General features: G+C 38.5%; 2 protein-coding genes across 6 annotated transcripts in view; one reads left to right on the top strand and one right to left on the bottom strand.

Annotated features, from left to right (window-relative positions):
- Nucleotides 1–11,377, bottom strand: part of LOC135101231 (transcription termination factor 2-like) — a 53,107-nt gene extending 41,730 nt beyond the window's left edge. For 2 of the 5 annotated variants that reach the window (XM_064004871.1, XM_064004869.1), the window contains exons 1-9: nt 10,892–10,975; nt 9,717–9,869; nt 7,258–8,251; nt 6,973–7,086; nt 5,687–5,857; nt 3,902–4,017; nt 2,217–2,328; nt 1,923–2,061; nt 1,634–1,810 (exon numbers count right to left, since the gene is read on the bottom strand). In XM_064004871.1, the coding sequence (XP_063860941.1) occupies nt 1,634–1,810; nt 1,923–2,061; nt 2,217–2,328; nt 3,902–4,017; nt 5,687–5,857; nt 6,973–7,086; nt 7,258–8,251; nt 9,717–9,869; nt 10,892–10,917 (2,002 nt within the window). In that variant the 5' untranslated portion in view covers nt 10,918–10,975. Of the gene's footprint in view, nt 1–1,633; nt 1,811–1,922; nt 2,062–2,216; nt 2,329–3,901; nt 4,018–5,686; nt 5,858–6,972; nt 7,087–7,257; nt 8,252–9,716; nt 9,870–10,891; nt 10,983–11,217 lie in introns of those variants that run through there. The other 3 variants (XM_064004868.1, XM_064004870.1, XM_064004867.1) reach the window with 3 other exon arrangements.
- A 366-nt stretch (nt 11,378–11,743) lies between these two features.
- Nucleotides 11,744–14,635, top strand: LOC135101690 (uncharacterized). Its single transcript, XM_064006014.1, has 3 exons — nt 11,744–11,775; nt 12,197–14,194; nt 14,376–14,635. Exons 1-2 carry the CDS (start codon nt 11,744–11,746, stop codon nt 13,191–13,193), a joined length of 1,029 nt encoding a protein of 342 aa, XP_063862084.1. The 3' UTR covers nt 13,194–14,194; nt 14,376–14,635.
- The last annotated feature ends 6,139 nt before the right edge of the window (nt 14,636–20,774 follow it).

Below are 20,774 nucleotides of genomic sequence, written 5' to 3'. Positions count from 1 at the left end.
GTGTCTCAAATAAGCATGTCTTCATTATCAATTCTATCCATTCATGACAGCCCTATACATTGACTCTGCCTTAAACAGATCATGTTAGATTAGCTGATCTAGATCAACAAAGGTGAAGCAGTCATTCCCAGTGTCACCCAGGTGTTTACTTTCAGTGTGTGTGTGTGTGTGTGTGTGTGTGTGTGTGTGTGTGTGTGTGTGTGTGTGTGTGTGTGTGTGTGTGTGTGTGTGTGTGTGTGTGTGTGTGTGTGTGTGTGTGTGTGTGTGTGTGTGTGTGTGTGTGTGTGTGTGTGTGTGTGTGTGTGTGTGCTCCAAGTCTTGCTGCAACAAATTACCAACAATCCTGTCTTCTTGTGAATGCACATGAAGTAGAATTTATAGGTGTGGATCCCTGGTATATGAGATTAGAAATGGTCTACCCCACTAAATGAGAGGTGATAAACTTTAAAGATAAAGCAGAATGACTAAATAAATAATAAGTAAACAAATAAATACAATAGAGAATGCATAATAGTCCAGACTTCTTGCTCTATCTCTCCATACTCTAGGCTGAGATCCTCTTTAAAAGGAGATCATTTAGAAATGCTGAATCTTGCCACATTATGGACATAAGGGTGCTGTAAAGGAGATTCCAAGTTCCCTTTTATTCCCCTTATTCTTTTATTCCAAGCCCTTTTAGTCACCTTTCATAATACAGAGTGTGATGGCACTATTCTTCCAAGCTGCCATGAGCACATACAACAACAGACTCCTACTTACACCTAAATTTTTCCATAACTTTCTTCTGTACCCCTTTCTTCCTATTTATATATTACCTTAACATTATCCTTATCCTTAACATATCCTGTTCCACAAACTATTCCTGATCTCACGTGCTCTCCTATATCTAATTTGAAACTATGAATTTTCTTATGCATCTTTCTGTATAATTTGGCACAGCTAAAACAAGCATGAAACCTCCATCTCTCTATTTTAATGTCTGCTAAAAGCAAAGCTGTACCAAATAACTTCATGATCTATGAAATTACCTCTGAAATAATTAGGAAAAATTAAGGTTACAAGTACAATTATCCATCCATGTATGGAGTATGCTTCACATGTCTGGGGAGGTTCCACTCATACTGCCCTTCTAGACACAGTGGAATCAAAAGCTTTTCATCTCATCAACTCCTCTCCTCTAACTGACTGTCTTCAGCCTCTCTCTCATCATGGCAATGTTGCATCTCTAGCTGTCTTCTACTGCTATTTACATGCTAACTGCTCTTCTGATCTTGCTAACTGCATCCCCCCCCCCTCCTCCTGCAGCCTCACTGCACAAGACTTTCTTCTTTCTCTCACCTCTATCCTGTCCACCTCTCTAATGCAAGAGTTAACCAATATTCTCAATCATTCATCCCTTTTTCTGGTAAACTCTGGAACTCCCTGCCTGCTTCTGTATTTCCACCTTCCTATGACTTGAATTCCTTTAAAAGGAAGGTTTCAAGACACTTATCCTTCAATTTTTGACTACTGCTTTGGACCCTTTTCTGGGCCTGGCATCTCAGTGGGCTTTTTTTTTTTAATTGGATTTTTGTTGCTCTTGGCCAGTATCCCACTTACATAATAATAATAAAAAAAAAACAATAATACTTACCATAAGATACCTTTCCTCCATAATTGTATTTTCCAAAATTTTTATCAGTAGCATACATTGCATCAAGGACATTTTGAGAGAGATGTTGCTTAGGGTGCAGCTCTGAGCCATTGGTGTTCAATTTTAACTCTTTACGATTTGGCACATGCGACTGTTTGTAAGGCTGAGGTGGTTCAACTGTAAGAATAAGAAATGCTAATTTAATAACATGAATGTATAATATCATTCACATATGTCAGATGGCACAACATATGCATCATTCAACAAATCAAGTGCATGTCTTACTAACCTAAAATTACCTCAGGTTTGGGTTTTGCATTATTTTTGAATTCTAGAAGCATCACCTCCTTTTCCAAGTCAATAATGCGCTGTCGAAGTCTTTGTCCCCCATCTTCCAGCTGCCTGATGTTTGATGACCGGTATATCCGCTGCAGATGAGACACCTTAAGCACATAATACCCTTCACTTTATATCAGCATTTTTCTTATTCCCAACTTCATGAACTTCTTATATCAAACAGCAGATGATATATTTTAGTTTTCAACACTAACTTTAATAACTAAGGTGGGAAATATTGTCAAACCTGGAGCTCCCGCAATTTCTTCTTTGTTTCTTCCAGTTTGGAATCTTCAACCAGTGGAGCAGGTTTATCAGAGCCACCCAGCTGCTTATTCTCAGGAACTTGAGGTAAATACCTGTCATAATAGATATATCTTAAAAAATCTTCATACCTATATGCTTTAATAATGTTTACATATATAGTTAGGGTCACAGATGAAGGCACAAGTCAGTTGCATGACCTGATTTTCAGGTTGTGTCAAGGTCATGTTCAACAAAAAGTTAGTTCCCACATATGCTCTTCATAGACTGTCCTTTTTCTAGGAATACAATTTATTAACTACATAGTAAGTAAAAGCTCCCCATACCATCACATTTTCAGGGCGTTTAGTGTCAAACTGGCCACAGATACGGAGACTTCTCACACGTTGCTGTTATAGCAGTCACAGCAAACGTGATCTCGTCAGACCACAGGATGGATATGATCTTGTGAAGTGGCCATGTGTTATAGTTTTGAGCAAAAGCAGCATGGTCATGTTTTTGCTTAGGACTTTTGCTTAACAGTGGCATAGTAACACAGGAAGGAAGGCTGAACTTCTCCTTTACACACCAAGACATGGTCACAATAGAGTCGCAGAAGAGTCACAGTTGATTAACGATAATAATATTTGGATATACTGTTTACTATTCTTCGAATCATGCTTGGTTTACAGTTCCAACACCTCAAATTCACATTCCTTTTAGTCTTCAATAGCATTAATATCAACATAAGTGTTCAGAACACTAACACTTTATTTAATCAGATGTTCAAATCTCTAGATGAAAAGTTTGTCACAATTAAGGCCCAGGTGGGTAAGTGGGGAAGGAGGAAGGAAAGAAAACACCCACCTCCTCCCTATCCTGCTTCCCACATGACAATGGAAGATGCAAGGCAACATACAAAAGGGAGGTTGTTTCAATCAAACTGTGGGCCAGTGGGGAGCAGGGCTGCCAACCTAACACAGAGGTCTCACTGAGATTCTTTCTCTGAACGGCCAGTAGTAAACGTATTCATTCAACGTATCACAACAAACACAAAAATTCTTCCTAAGCCGACACTCTTCCAACACCATTCTACCTTGAGTGAGAAAGCAATCCTCATTCTAAATTCAGGCAAAAGTACCTCTGAGATACTTTTTTCCTGCATCCACTTTGAAAGCAATTCTAAGAGTAAAGTCACAACTCTGAAGTTCTTTCATGAGTTAGGAGGAACTTTAGAAGTAATATTTAGCTTAAGAGTAACTTTTTCCTCTCAAAGGTGTTTTTATATGGCCCCTGTACTTGGACATTAGGAATACATTTTTTTTTCTCAACTAGTAGAGGGTTGCATAGAAAACTAATGAAACTAGACAGTTACCTAATAAAATGACCCATGAAAACTTATATGTGAAATAAGCTATCTTAAGAAATATGAAAATTAAGCCAGATGAAATGAATAGTTGAAATAAGAATAAAAATTTACTATTCATGTATCATCTGATTTAACATTAGTGATTATGACCTTCAAGAAACACATTCCTAACTCTGAAGCATTCTATCATTTAGGGGTTTAATTACAAATCCATTACTTCATCAAATCATCATACTTCAAAGAAAATATCTATACCCTTGACAACATATTTATACAATGCAACACAAGAAAGAAAAAAAGAACCAATACACATATCTTACCTGTACATACCAACACCTTTCTTCTTAGCAATTTCTTTCTCTAACTGGCGAATCTCTGCATAGTATTTTTCTTTTCCATCAGGAAGGAGTTTCGAATTGCTGAACTGGTAATCCATCTGTAGAGAGTCTTCCATTATAAATTCCAAAAAAATAGCAATATATTAAATATAAAAAATCTTTTAATCATTAAAAATTCTAAACAATTTCCCCCTAAAACAACTTATATACATATCTTTTGTCTCCCATTTCACACTAAAATCTCACTTGTCTACGTGATCTTTGGTATGAATACATCTTTATACAGTTCCCTTTAACCTCCATGCTGACCAAACTTTCTTTCATCATATGCTATAGAGATCCAGCCACTTTCCTCTCCTATACAGCTTCATCTCATCTTCCATACTTGCATAAGATGAAACCAACATACTTAAGTTAACATACCTCCCATTTTCCTCCACTCAGCCTAATTTCTCATTCTTTGGACACCAAACTCTTACTTTATATGAGTTACTGAAATCAACCATTAACTTTTAACATCATCAAATTTTTGTTTACATTTAGTTTACAATCATTATCTAGAATTTGTACACAATATCAGACACACTTGAAAGCAACTGTAAATTATTCCTAGTCCTTGGAAACTTAATACATTAAACATTTTTATGTGTAGGAAGCCAGACAAGAGAACTTTTAGTCATTTCTCCATCCTTTCATTAAATATACTTCCATAGCTTTCAAAAATCCTTATCCATACCATGTCTTTTATCAAATTCATCTATATATCTGACATTTCATCCTATCTAGGAACATCTTATATTAAGGAGGTCACAGTGAAGCCTATCATCAGCATAAGTGTCACAGCTAAATCCCATTCCATCATTCCTAATTGAAATATAATTAAAACAGAAAAGGACAAACTACAGTATCCTCCTGAGTTTCACTCTATCCAAGTTTCACAATCCTCAAGTTTTGCACTGAGTCTTAAATTTTCATCATCCCAACTTTCATACACGTTTTCTCAAGTTTCGTGCTTTTGTCAGTTGTGGGTCACGTCTTCCACTACCACTGGCATCACAATGAAAATAAACATGTAGGTGCTATGCATTGTATATGTATTTTTGCATACAGCTCACATAGCTGAACATACAGATTATTCATGTGAATAAATCACTTGTTTGCCACAACACTAGTCAAGCTGGCTTGCCTGCAAGAGAGGTGAAAGAAAGGGAGATATCACATTACACAGCAATGGCACAAGCATATTGCAAAATCACACACAAACAAGTGAGAAGTATCTCACTACTGAGGCAACATTGCACCTCCACACCACTACATCACAACAAATGCAAGGACAAAATACACATTCACACAGTTCTAGATACAGCAGAACAGCATCATGCTAAATATGGGGACAAAGTAACTTGTACAGTTCTTGATGTAGCAGCACCATTCCACTGTGTCACACCAAATGTGAGAACAAAATACACACTCATAGTTTTAGGCCAAGTGGCCTGAATAAATAAGCTTTTTTTCACTGTTTTCAAAATTACGAATTTCATGATCCTCAAGTTTAGCAATGTGCCTTTGGAAGAAAGCAGGCTCAAAATTCGAGAAAGTACCATAATCTTATCTCTGTACAGTAATATCACATGAAAGATTAGTGCATGCAAAAGTATGTCCTATTATCCTAGTGCTGTATACCTTATACAAGATTAACTTATGTGATGTTTTACCAGATATTATCAAACAAAATCATGAAATCCTTGATTGCAATACAGTACATACCTTCTTTTTCCTCAGTTTTTCTTCTAATGATGTAATGTCTGAAGACATAACTCTCTGTGAAATATCTGGGGACACTGTAGATATTTCTTTACTTGCAGTACTGCAAGCTGAGATATCACTACTACCAGATGATCCACTAATGTTGGCAGAAGAATTCAGACTGCTTTCAATCTGAAATAAATAAGATGTAAATTAATTAAATAAGATTTATAACAGTGCACATACATTTTCTTAATAATAATGTGAATCAGTGACATAAATCTATATACCAGATATATATATATATATATATATATATATATATATATATATATATATATATATATATATATATATATATATATATATATATATATATATATATAGATAGATAGATATATATATATATATATATAGATAGATAGATAGATAAATCTATATACCAGGGGTAGCCAAGATAAAGCACCTGAGTGAGTGCCAATACACACTTACACATGCATAAATGGATGAATGCATAAGCATACACACACACACACACACACACACTGTATATACAGGTCATCAATTTATGACTGCAATCGATCACAACCAACTGGTTGGATATCGATCTGGTTGTAAGTCGGCCTATGCAATAATTACTGTAAATTCGGCCTATGCAATAATTACTGTAGAGTAATCCCTCCAATATCTGGAAACTAAGTAACTAGACTCATCTATATTCAAACATAAACTGGACACACATCAATTTTATTATCTGGACGTCCACCCTCCAGGGTGATGTGATGCAACAATGCAGCACACACACACACACACACACACACACAGAGAGAGAGAGAGAGAGAGAGAGAGAGAGAGAGAGAGAGAGAGAGAGAGAGAGAGAGAGAGAGAGAGAGAGAGAGAGAGAGAGAGAGAGAGAGAGAGAGAGAGAGAGAGAGAGAGAGAGAGAGAGAGAGAGAGAGAGAGAGAGAGAGAGAGAGAGAGAGAGAGAGAGAGAGAGAGAGAGAGAGAGAGAGAGAGAGAGAGAGAGAGAGAGAGAGAGAGAGAGAGAGAGAGAGAGAGAGAGAGAGAGAAATTATTTTTTACATTTTCAATGATTGGACATGTGGGAGTTATCCTAACCAATCATCCTTTGGTGATGTTCTGCTCTTTGAGTGCAAGTACTCATTACACCTTATCCAACTTGCATATACAATACTACTTGTATACATAGATTAATTTTTGTACAAAATCCTTCACACAAACCAAATCAAACTTGTGAAGACATTTCATGCAATCCTTCAGGAAACTTAAGATTCTAGCTACTATACCTGTGTATTCTCCACACTTAAGTTAGCCAAGGCTGCCTCCAGCTCTTGTATTTGGTTTCGGATTCTTGCTCCTCCATCTGGCAGAAGTGATGTGTCCACACGAGGCAGAAGACGCTGTAGGAAGTATCAATTATTATATAAAGTTTAGAGTAACCAACAGGCAAAAACTATTTTACTGCTGAACAGGAAACTGAAATACTTTAAATAAGTACCTCATACCAAAGGCACTTTCTTATTTTCATACAATGAAATATAACAAACTAATAAAACTAAACAATTACAAACTTTTTTCTCCTGTAGTTTTTGCTTTATTTCTGCAGCAGTCATGTCAGCCAAATTGAAAGACGAAAGATTACGTCCACTGGTATTGCCCACAGAAGACCCTGATGCCTCCAGAAGGCTTCCAGACTGATTACTGAGACTGTGACTTGAAACCTCTCTGTCAGATGTAGAAGATGGACTTTTCTTTATCTTGTACTTGTGACTATATTTTTCTTGGTTCGTCAGAGCCTTCACACTGTCCATGGAAAGATTCCCTGTCCCATTTTTTTCTCTATCATGGATGGTACGACCAGAGAGGTCTGGTAGTTCAAAATCCTCTTCCTCAGTGTTTGGGGAGAAACAGGCTGCCTTATCTCTTTCCTTCCTGATGGGAGAATCATTTTCATCTTCACTATCACTAGTAATGATAGCCTTCCTAGTTCTTCTGGGTAAAGCTGCAATATCCTCATCACTGTCATCATCACTCTCAGTGTCAGATTTCATCAGGCTTTGGGCATTTTTCTTTGTTCTCTGAACATTCTGAGAATCTCTCCAATCTCTAAAGGTGTCCCTGTGATCTTTTGTTATATCAGGACTTGAATCTGAACCAACATCTACAATATTCCTTGGATTTCTTTGGATAAATGATGACCTGGGACTGTCAAGATTATCATCTGTTGGGATAATTTGACTGGTGTTATTCCACATCTCAGGATTAGCCTGGGATTCATATGTTGGAGTACTTGACACCACTTTTCCATCTTCATTCCTGATCATACCACTACTGGGTAGGAAATGAGAAGAAACACCTGGAGTGTGCTGAGAGACTGGAGGTTTTTTGGGAAGATAATGCATGGGCTTTGCATCATCATCATCATCATCATCTGATGCACTAATTACAGAATCTGATGAGTCAATGTAGACTTCCCTTAGCTGTGAGTCCAAGACTTTACCATTTTTTCCCACATCTGGATTATCCTCATCTGAATCCATTACTGTGACAAGAGTTTCTTTGTTGCTGAAAAAAAGAAAGAAAACTTTCTTGAATCCATTTAAGTAACATATTTCTTCCTTAGTAGAAGAATGAGATTTTTAACAATATTTTTATTAAGTAAGAATGCCACTGGCTAAGGACAACAAAAAACAGTGAGAGTGGCAGTCCCAAATGAAAGGTTAAAAGGATCAACCATAAATGGAGGTTAGGCATCTTGAAACCTCCCTCTTGAAAGACTTTAAGTCATACACGAAGAGGGAAATACAGAAACTGGCAGGGAGTTCCAGAGTTTACCAGAAAAAAAGATAAATAATTGAGAATAATGTTTAACTCTTATATCATAGAGGTGGACTGAAAAGGGGCAAAAGAAAGTAGCAAGTCTTGTGCAACAAATTGAATTGAATATACTGAATATACAATGAAACCTTCCTCTAAATGAGAATCATATATATCTATTCAACCCTCGAATTCCTTGATCAATAAGGAGAGCACCTGTCTGAGAGTTACTTAAGTCCTGGAATTGCAAAGTCAAGTAGCATTACCCACTCCCAGACATTTATCCAACTTAGTCTTGCAATCACCAATATTCACTAGCCATCCTGGACCTTCACCACACTCTTTCTGTTGCTCAATAGAATATAAACAACAATTCAAAGAGTGCTGCAGCCACTAGGTCAACACCACGCACTGAAACACCACAGGCACACTGCTGCACGTTTGCAAACTGCAACATCTATCTTAACACTTTCGAGCTTTTTACAAGTTTTCTTTCCATTAACCTTTCCACCAAAAACAGAAAACTTCATAGCATAACTAGTTTTTTCTTTGGCTTTTCTAGTATCAAATACAGTGTGTCTCTCTACCCTCTAGTCTTCACACAACTGCACCACCATCTTCCCTAAATCAAGTTTCTTAATCAATTGAAGTTTCTGGGCAGCAAATACATAAACAGGTTATCTTGTGTAATTAGACACTTCCTTGTCCTATTTGGAGGATGTTGGTGCCATCCTGGCATAATAAAGTTGCAAAAATAAAGTCCTTATCACACAACAAGAAGCACTGTTTTGAACCTGGTGGAGTGACGTATCCAGTGACTATGCCACCCCCTAGCAGCTTTTCAAGGAACATATGGAATGGAATAGCCACAACATTAATATAATCATACATCACACTAAACTTTTCACTTGGTTTCCGAACCTTATTGCAAAAACAAAGCCAATATCATAAAGCAAGAACCACAACGTTTGCTATTTGGCAGTGTAGAGTTGTACAATAGTCCAGTGACTATTGTGACACCAGCAGCTGTCTTGGATGGAACAAATGGGATGGAATAGCTACAACAGACATAAATACATGTTGGATCACACTTGTCTGCAGTTATCTCAAGGAATGAAAAAAATGACTATGATAAAAAGTCCAGTAAATTCAAAACAGGTCCAGGAATTCGAGGTTATAATGTATTTCCAACCAGAATACAGTTAATACATACCTGTAAAGATGTGGTTGTCGGTGGGAAAACACTCGACTCTTGTGGGACTTTGGAGTGTCTGCCACATCAACAATATGAGGACTATTTTGAATTACATCTGGGGAATTCTCAGCCCCACTGAAACTGCTGTCTACTATAGACTCCATTCTGTCACTGAAAAAAAATTCCAGCCATAATAAATATTATTTTTATAATCATGATTATTTTACCGAAGGAATTTTTTAACAACTTTTAAGCTATATCATTTTCTACATTATTAACTATACACTTATCCTAGAAATGAGTCACACTGTTTCTAAGCGTCTTCAGTTAGTTAATAATCATTCACGCTATAATTTTTTTTTTTTTTATTTCTACTGTAAAAATCATCTTTCTCACTTCCTATGATCTGGCTAATGAAGAAAGTTTCTCTATCTTGTACAAGCAATCCTGAAAACTGTTAATTCAAGTATTAATGAATGTGTATTTCCACACACTGAGAAGTTAGTAATTGCCAAACCTACCTTAGCACTTTCACACAGGCATCAAAATGTCTTTATGCAAAACTGCATTGATACCCAAGTGCATCAAAACATTTATTTACATTAATTAGAAATGAAATTCTTGGTGCAAGTGCGACAATTCTTGGTGAGCTAGAGTTGAGCATAAATTTCACAAAAGTAATGAATTAGCAATGCTGATGCTTCCCAGGGCAGGCTGACTGTTAATTTGTCAGTTTCAGCTCCTCTAAAGAAAGTATCAAATCGAGAGTATTACCAGAGGGGATGTATGTTGGTTCCTTGACCCAGTGAAACACCCCTAAAGCAATGAAGCAGTAAAACAAAAGTGCTTCACTGCAAATTAAATTGTTGCATAGCAATATTGGTATTGCACATGTTTGGTACGTTACCTCCCATACACAGATCCATAACACCGTCAACTTTATTCATTTGGTAAGCCCGCATATAAAAAGTACCCTCAAGTTACATGAAAACAAAAACTAAACCTATTCAAATTATTTGCCCTGTATAAGAACTACCTATGTGAACGGCGTGACATGCAGGAAAAAGGAGTGACCAAAACACATTACATAGCCGCACAACTAAAGACTGTACAATGCCCACCACACAGCCCAGAATACTCTAAACGAGTTGAAGGCAACCTTCTGCGCGTTAAGATTACAAATAACTTCTTACTATTGCTTACAAGTAACTTCTTCCATGAACCACTGACAGAGTCCCAATTATTTTAGACCGCTTTCTAGAGGAACTACCAGCTGGCCAATCACCGCCCACGTATCTGTCAGCCAATGAATGGCTTTCCCTGCCATCAAAATAGCAGAGGGAAGCGCATGATTTTTACGAGTGAATACATTTAGATTAATTTAGTAACTTAAAAGAAGAAGGTCATGTTCTGCCCGTCTTCCACTAGACATGACACCGGTGTACTAAAGAACGGATGGGGAGCGGCCGCCCAATATTAATAGGTTAATTACTTCATATTGATCTAACCAAATACCTGCCTTAATTTCTACTGTTTCCTGTGGCTGGCATAAAGCATCTTCTTCAGTTCTCCGAGGCATCCCGAATCGGAGGTCTGTCCCTTGACACTGAAAGACAGACCAAAAGTCAAGATGTCCTGCTGCCGGGGAAAATACTGGTGATGCGTCTCTCACAGAGACCGCAGCAACTTACACCTCTCGCTACTTGAAGTTTATGCTATTTATAGAAGTGAATATTTGGTGTTCCAACAGGACTTGTCAGTTTCATAAAAGTAATCTTATAAAACCAAGCTCTTCAGCCGGTCCAGACATCATCCCAACAAAGCTACCCATCAAATGTCAAGATAGCCTTGCCCACCCACTCTTCCTACCCCTAGATGAGTATTCCTGTGCCAAATGGAATCGCACACTTGCGCATTTTATATTTTTGCGGGCAGTGTTCCCACATAAATGGATATTTGACAACTTTTGTTGGTTATACGCACAATGTAACACATGCGCTCGTAGGGAAAGGGTGTGCGGCAGTGCTCCCCATAGATTTCTGACTATGGAAAGTAATTGTGTATCCAATTGGCAAAGGTATACCTAAATCATTTTTTGGTGAAAAAAAAAGTATGAAGGAATGTTGCCATATCTTTTGCTGTCTTAAATTTTCTGAGTGTTACTTTAAGTAAAATTTGTTGAACAGTAAACATGACGCATATACTAAAGCTAATTTTATACATTATCTACGTTTTTTTATTTATTTATCTTATTTATTTATTTATCTTATTTATTTATTTATCTTATTTATTTATTTATCTTATTTATTTTTATTTATTTATTTATTTACTTATTTTATTTATTGTTTTTTTTTCTTTTTTGTAGGTTTGAGTCATGGCCTCAAAACGAACGAAACCAATTTCTGAGGATGACACATGTCAGATACTGAATTCCAGTGTGATGTCTCGGTCACCAGACATCACACTGGAATCAGTCACTGATGACAGGAACCCCTCAGCGAGCGTCTATGGGAATGTCCCTCTTCCCCTCCATCTCGTGGCTCCTCTGCACCATCAGAGACACTCATAGAGTGCAGGGCTTTGCCTGGTGGTGGTGTATGTGCTATTATAACACCTAATAAGGAAAGTCAAGCTACTGATGAGGGAGTACCATCAACATCAGGCCTTCCTGTCAAGCGACGTCTCTACGCATCCACCCCAAAGCCCAAGAGAACATGTTTTGTTTTCACTGACTCATCCAGTGATGATTCTGATCCAGCATTTATACCTAAGTCTTGGGATGATTCATTTAGCTCGGATGCAAGTGTAGCGGTTCGTACGTCCTCTCAGGCCTTATCACCAGAACCACCCTCCCAGGACACAGCGGTCGGATCCACACCTTCCCAGGACGCATCAGCGGGACCATCATCACCCTCTCAGGATCCAACAGGTGTATCCACATCGAGCGTTGATCGTGCTGAGAAACGATTCATGTTATCTCGTAGCCAATGTCTTACATCTGACAAAACTATATGGTTCCACACACCTCTTCCAAAGAGATCCAAAGCCACACGACCAGTCATCCCATACGCAAAAGGAGTGACAGCCAAGTCACGAAATGCTGTATCCGCCAAAGATTTTTTCTCACTTTTTGTGGATGATGATATGGTGCGAGACATGGTGACATACACAAACCAGAGAATAGATGTACGTGCACCAAAATATGCCAATAATAACATTCAATCAGTATCACACACATGCCCTGAAGAAATAATGGCCCTCATGGGCATACTTATACAACCTGGGGCTAAACATGATAATAAATTGACAACAGAAATGTTTGATCCACAGCATGGGGCACCTTTATACCGCGCTGGAGCTTGTGAAAGGAGATTCAAATTCCTCTTGGAATCCTTAGTGTTTGATGACCAAAGCACACGAGATGAACGAAAGAAGACTGATGAGATGACCAATATTAGGGAGCTCTTTGAACATTTTGTTATCAAATGCAGATAAAGTTACGTCCCTGGAGCAGATATAACAGTGGATGAACAACTGTTAGGGTTTCGAGGAAGAAAATGCAAGTTTAGATTCTACATTGGCAACAAGCCTAGGAAATATGGTTTGAAGCTCATAATGGCATGTTATGCGGAAAATAGTTATATGCTAAATGCCATTGTTGATTTGGGGAAGCACAGACATGAAAAAGTACCCGATGGAAAACTTGGTGAATATTACAACATGAAACTTATGGAACATTATCTGGACAGTGGCAGAAACGTCACTGTGGACAACTGGTTCACTTCTAAGTCCCTTTCAGATGAACAAGACAAAAGAGGAACGACTCGTAAGAATGCTACGACGAAAGGGGTATGTCCCTTCAGCAATGGTAAACACCAAGCTAAAACGCCCCCTGAGCACAAGATCCTCCTTTTCAAAGAGAACCTCACCATGGTGTCATACAAGCCAAAGAAAAACAAGGTTGCTCTTTTTTGTTACCTTCAAGACACAACGCTCCTGAGATTGGAGATAAGGACAAACCACAGATTATTCACTACTATGACAAAACAAAAGGTGGAGTAGATGTACTGGATAATATGTGTGCCAGATACTCATGCAGCCGCAAAACTTAACGGTGGCTAGTCTGTCTATTTGATGGAATTCTAAATATTGCTGTCATTAGTGCTTTCATTATGTATAGACAGCTACAAGGGATCAAAGTGAGACGCACTTTTATGCATACACTGGCCGGGGAACTGGTGAGGCCATGGGCTGAGGTGAGGCTTTGTCAGGGGGGCATGAAATTGTCAGTCACCTCATCCATAAGATCTTGCCTCACCATCACCCATGATACGTCTATGGTTCGCGCAGCTGCATCAGGTCCCCACAACAAAAGGAGGTGCAGTTTCTGCCCTTGGAAAACAGCAAGACAGACAAGGACAGTCTGCTCCCAATGTGAGAAGCCCGTGTATCCCAACCATTCAGATGTCCTGTGCTTACAATGCCAAGAATAACTGGTAAGTCAGTCAGATTTTTTAAATTTTATTATAAAACAGCTAATAGTAGTCCAGAATACTTATTTTGTACCACAGTACCATTTAGAATCAATAGAATATGTCTTTATATTTTATTTTTATTTTTTCCTACAGTGATTCCAATTGGCACACGTTTAAAATCACCCTTTTTGATTCATTCCAGGCACCATGATTGCTTTGCAGCAAAGGTTTGGCAGGCAGAATATGGCATCCACCATCATACCAGTTTAGTTTGGTAACAATTTTTTCTTTTTATTTCATTTTTTTTTTATACCAGCAAATCACATTATTTATTTTTTTAAATTCATTGGATTCAAAGTCAGATTTTCAATTTCTCTTTATTACAAAAAACTTGCTAGTAGTAGTAAGAAATACTTATTTTTCTACCTGACTATCATTTAGCATCAATAAAACATGTCTTTATATTTTATTTTTATTTTTTCCTACGGTGATTCCAGTTGGCACACGTTTATCTGAATCGTTAAAATTTGGATGTATACCTTTCTAGGGCTACTCCATTGACTCTGGCACCGTTCCTGAACAAACACACAAACTAAGCAGGGTGGGGGACAAACTCCCTAAAAAAAAAAAAATAATAATAATAAATAAATAAATAAATGAATAATAATAATAAAATTAATACCAGAAAATAGAGAATGAGAGTTCTATAAGGACTGCTTTGTCACACTGAAAGAAAATACTAATGATTTGGTAGTGTTAGACTTCTACACCACGTGTCCATGTTGCATATTCACAGTTTGCTTGCTTACAGCTCTCACTGAATAATGCAGTGAGCAAAGCACCCATCTGATATTGAAGCATTTCGTTGTGGAGAAGAGAACATTACATAGAACTTCAAATATATCTCTCGCAAGCCATCACCCCCCACCCTCCATCCCCTGTCCCTTACAAGCCATCACCCGCACCCTCCACCCCCTGTGTCTCTTACAAGTCATCCCCCACACCCTCCACTCCCTGTCCCTTACAAGCCATCCCTCACACACTCCATCCTCCCCCCCAATAAGTTTAGTGCGTGGGAAACAAACAAGGGAATGACTGGCAGTTTTGAGACCTCTTTCATTTCTAGGTATTAAAGAGAATGTCTATCAGTGCACGTGAGATTCATGTAGCGGAGATATGGGAAGCAGGTGACTATACTGTAGTGCAACCATTTTTATACACCAGCGCCCCTTACCTCCCATATAATATATATATATATATATATATATATATATATATATATATATATATATATATATATATATATAAAGAGAGAGAGAGAGAGAGAGAGAGAGAGAGAGAGAGAGAGAGAGAGAGAGAGAGAGAGAGAGAGAGAGAGAGAGAGAGAGAGACGATATACGAGTATACTCACCTGGAACAGCACAACCTACTAAATCCCGGCCAACATGGCTTCTGCAAGGCGAGGCAATACCTTTCCCAACTCCAACAAAACGACAACCTGCTACACGAGCTGGCTGAGGATCACAACGTGGATACTGTTCCTACTTCGCAAAAACTTTTGATAAAATAGATCATGGAATCCTATTTCATAAACTGCGAAGTCTAGGAATCAAGGGAAAGCTGGGAGCATGGATCCGCAGCTTTTCCACAAACCGGGATCCAGACAGCGGCAACAAACGGCAAAACATTACAGGCATGTAAGGTCGCCATTGGAGTCCCCCAGGGCTCGGTACCGGGTTCACTACTCTTCCTTGTGCTGATGGGGAAAATTGACAACGAAGTCCAGAACGCAATGCTGGCCTCATTTACTGACGATTCAAACATCGGCAAAACCATCAGCTCAGTGGAGGACGTTGAAAAGCTTCAGGTTGACCTACGTAAACAGTCTATGCCTGGGCCAGCAACAACAAATCATGGTATTCAACACCAGAAGTTTGAGTTATTTCGGTATGCAAATATACGTGGTACCATGGGGACCACATCACTCTACACCAGCGCAGCAACAACGGAGCCACTACAGCATCTCACCATATGAAATGTCTGGGCATCCACCTCAGTGAGGACGACACCTTCCACAACCACACACTGGAGTTCTTCAAGAAAACAAGAAAAGTTGGTGGGTGGATCTGCGCACTTTTCAGACAAAGGAGGTTATCTGCAAGGTGATACTGTGACAAGCCCTGGTGCAACCACTTCCTGGACTACTGCAGCCAGCTAGGGTCCCCGCACAAAGCTACTGATATCCAGGCCTTGTTGGAGTCTGTTCGAAGGTTTTTCACAGCACAAATCTGGGAAGTGAAGGGCCTAAACTAATGGGACCGCCTTCAAAACTGAGTATGTAAACCTACCAGAGGCGAAAGGAGAAGTACTGGATTATATGCATCTAGATTCTAGAAGGTCCTGGGAAAACAGCACCAGACCCTCAGCCTCTGGCTCAAAAATAGAAAGCCATGATAACACAGAATGGGCAGAATGTGCAGAAGGGCACTCCCCACACAGGCACCAGGGAGAGTCAGGACACTACTTGCCGCCAGCATTGAAAGTGACCAGATTTTAAAATTATCTGGCCACACACATTCGCACCATAACAGGCTGCTCCAACGAGAAATTTAATGCTCAGCTGGACAAGCTATGAAGAAATATACCCAACAAGCTCCCTTTATCCGGCTACACCTCACTGTGCAGAGCGGCATCCAAGTCATTACCGGACCAACTACACCTCTGAAACAGAGATGTGATTACAGCAGGAGCGCTGGACCATCGTTGGCTGAGCGGCAAGACCTCTGAACTTCAATCAAGTAAATCAAATAATCAACCCAACTTATATTATACCAACTGATATTTTTTTTTTTTTGAATTAAGTGCATCCCGCTTTAACTAGGTCAAGTCTTGTAACCTCCCCTGTTATTATTTATTTGAATCTAATTTACCAAACCCTTACCTAACCAAAGTAATGAAAGTATATCCCTCATCACCCTCAAATTCCCTAACCTGGTACTATCTAACCTTATTTACCAAACTGAACTACTATTCGCTCTTCATCCCTAACCTCTCACAACACAATTAATTGCTCTACCATAACCAAATTGGTAAGATATGTGTACATCACCACTGTCTATAATAATTCACCTCAGCCCATAGTAACCAATTGCATCCGTTTATTATGCATAGGGTTTTATCACTGTATAATTATATAGCCAAGTACCTACCAACAGCTGTAGCCACGTAGCCGTACGTAGTGGCGGGATCTGCTTTATAGTTACCCAATTGTAGACAAATACGAAGTGACAGTAAAACTAAAAATAACAATCGTAAGCACGCCCAGACCAGCGACGTGCGAGTGGCTTCACATCTGACGTTACTTTATTCGTTCTACCATGAAACGTATGCGACATTTAACCTGCTACTAGCATACAAACAGTACTTTACAGCATAAAAGTTACAAATATAGCTAACAAATTCTTCGTGCATAGCTCTATTTCTTCATATAAGTACTTGTAAAGTTGACGTGTCTCCTCCTCCGTTGATACCATTTGAATACACGCCCGCCGCCTTGTGTAGTGGGAAATCTTTGGTGAGCGCATTTTAGAGGGCAGTCCATTACCTCATTGTTAGCCCTTCTTGTTTCTGTAATGCTTATCTGTATTTTATTATTTATCTTGATGCCTTCTTTCCCTTTTTCTTTTATATTTCAAAATTTATTGATTATTTCCTCATTAATTTCTTCAACATTTGTGTTATCAAAAAAAAATCCAACTATATTTTCTCTCTCCTCATATGACTGCTGTAACTTTACACTTTTCTGATTTCAGTGAATGCTTGGCCCCACAGCATGAAATATTTACATGCCGCAGTCACACATTTCACATTGTATATCTTCATGGCCCTACATCTGCACAAGATTGCCGATGCTGTCTGTTGTCGTAAATTTTGTCTTGACCCCGTTTCTTTCCTCCATTCCCTGCATATACCTTTACTTCAGTTTGCTGCTCTCACTCACCTCTTTCAATTAGTCTCCTGAACCACATTAATTTATTCTCTTGTTTTTCTCCTCGTTCATCACTTCATCTCCTTCATGTTATGAATCCTTCACCATCTCATTCATCCATCTTGTCTTTTTCGAGTCTTTCATCACCTGTTATTCCCTGTTAGTCTTCTCAGTGCTGCTGTCCGTGTGTCCTGTTGCTCTTAATATCTATCTTTACACTCCCTCTATCTCCGTCCTGTTCATATCAATAACATTTGTTGAAAGTAGAACAGGCTCCGAGTTACAGATGAGGTAAGCAGGGATTCACCAGACTTCCCTCTTCAATCTTCATTTACTGCAACGTTTCACCTTCACAGAAAGCAATGCCTGATGATGCCCTCTGTGAAGATGAAACGTTGCAGTAAATGAAGAAGTAAGTCTGGTCTATCCTTGCTTACCTCATCAATAACATTTGTTCTGTATAAGATTGCTGGCAACATTTTTTTTTTTTTTTTCATTTAATGTCTTTAAGCAACTTCCTGTCGCAGAATTTATCGCTTTTGATGACTCGATCCTATGGATTTTGTTTCCTACTTCCCTTTTCCTTTTTTTCTTTCTTTTGCTGAGGCAGACATTCATATCGGGATTTCCTTAAAGCCCTAAGGGTGTCCACCATACAACTGATATACCTCTTTTTTTTTTTATATTTATTTATTTAATTTTTTTTTAATTCTTTTATCTTTTTTTTCCAAGGTCACTTCACTGTCGCTATCATCTCGCTATTCTAATCTCAGTACCTGCATAGAATACCACATTCTTTCCAGGTACGCCTTCACTGTTACCGTCATGTTATTATTCTGCGCCTGTTGACCACCATGGCCAGAAATGATAACCTTGGTGTAAGGTGCTTTCCCTCTTATCATCCTGTAGATGCCGGACTTCATTTAATTCATCACTTATATATTCTTTACTATATGCTGAGTCAATAAAGTTTTGCTCCTATATGTATACCTACTAACTCCTAATTTCATTTTCTCCGTCTTCCAAGACTATTTCAAATAAATAATTATTTTCTTGCCTGATTACTGTCATGTCGCAAAAGGATTATACAAAAAAAAAGTTCAGATGCAAGACAATATATTTTAGATACTGAGACGAAACGTATTGACACAATGAGAGAGAGAGAGAGAGAGAGAGAGAGAGAGAGAGAGAGAGAGAGAGAGAGAGAGAGAGAGAGAGAGAGAGAGAGAGAGAGAGAGTAATTTTCTTCCTACTTTGCCGGAGATTAAACAGAATACAGTTTTTCACTGACAAACAGTTACTCTATGCCATCGCCATCCTTTGGATACATACTGTATATGTTTATTTATATAATAATATGTATGTGTTAGCATACAAAAATAAACATATACACATACATCTTCAATTTTCATCCATGTATATATGTGTATCTAGATGTGTAACGCTACAAGTATACATGATACGTAATACAAATTCCACTGAAGGCTGTTTTGCATACCCTGCCAAAAGCTGAGTGGTGTAACGCGCGGCATCTAACAGGACCCGGTGATTACCTGAGGCCGCACACATTCCGGGAAGCGACGGACTGACTCATCCACAAACTGTTTACCTTTCATTCCCACGCATTTTCTTCCCGACTGTCATAGAATTCCCCCCATGACGTCATCTTGTAATTCTAATAGTAGCATGCATTATATTGTTAGATAACTCTTCTCTCTCTCTCTCTCTCTCTCTCTCTCTCTCTCTCTCTCTCTCTCTCTCTCTCTCTCTCTCTCTCTCTTAGAAAACTCCCAGCGCTGAGGATGTTTACAGAGAGCACAGGCACTGGAAGCTAGCTGGTCGTGACTCATAACTTCCCGAGAAACCTGCTGGCTACGCACATCAAACTCGCTCCCCTTGATGTGTATGGAGAAGCCACGCAATAAGGGAACAGAACATAACCATTACTCAGGGTGCCAACTGCAAAAATGTCCTGAATTGTAGCAGGGATGAAATAATCCTGTAATGGTGCCTTCAAATGAAATGCAGGATATTTTAGCAGATTTTTCCTACAGTAAAAGTTAGAACGTGTGTGATTCATTTTCCGCAGCAATCAAGCATGTATGTTGAAAACTGAGAGCACTACTACTGTCAGTATGCACTCTCGCAGCCAACACTTTCCTACTTTGATCAGAAAAAATAAAAACAGTGAGGGTATCCCACATGATGTCATCCAACTCCCAACGTTTCTCCTCGTATTATCTAAGCCTCTTTGATGATCCAGGACGGAAAAAATAGTTCCTGAGTGTGTGTGTGTGTGTGTGTGTGTGTGTGTGTGTGTGTGTGTGTGTGTAAGTTTACTGCCTATAGGTTGACATCTAACAAGCAACAAATAAATAATATTTACAACCAGTCACAACCTGTTGAACCAAAGCCCTTTAACAGGTTGAGTTTAATAAAAGACTTAATTTATCGATTCCAATACAATATAAATAAACATTTTAACCGAAACACATCTACTCAAACATACTCTAATATCAAGATATACTATACATTTATACATTAAATTCATCATGATAAGCATTATGTAAAACATTACCTATAAACATATTCTGACAGGTAAAAATAAATTAT

This window comes from Scylla paramamosain, chromosome 6 (genome assembly GCF_035594125.1).
Source record: "Scylla paramamosain isolate STU-SP2022 chromosome 6, ASM3559412v1, whole genome shotgun sequence".
Classification (NCBI taxonomy): Eukaryota; Metazoa; Arthropoda; class Malacostraca; order Decapoda; family Portunidae; genus Scylla; species Scylla paramamosain.
The sequence above is the reverse complement of the archived record's forward strand: the minus strand, read 5'-3'. Positions and strand labels throughout refer to the sequence as shown.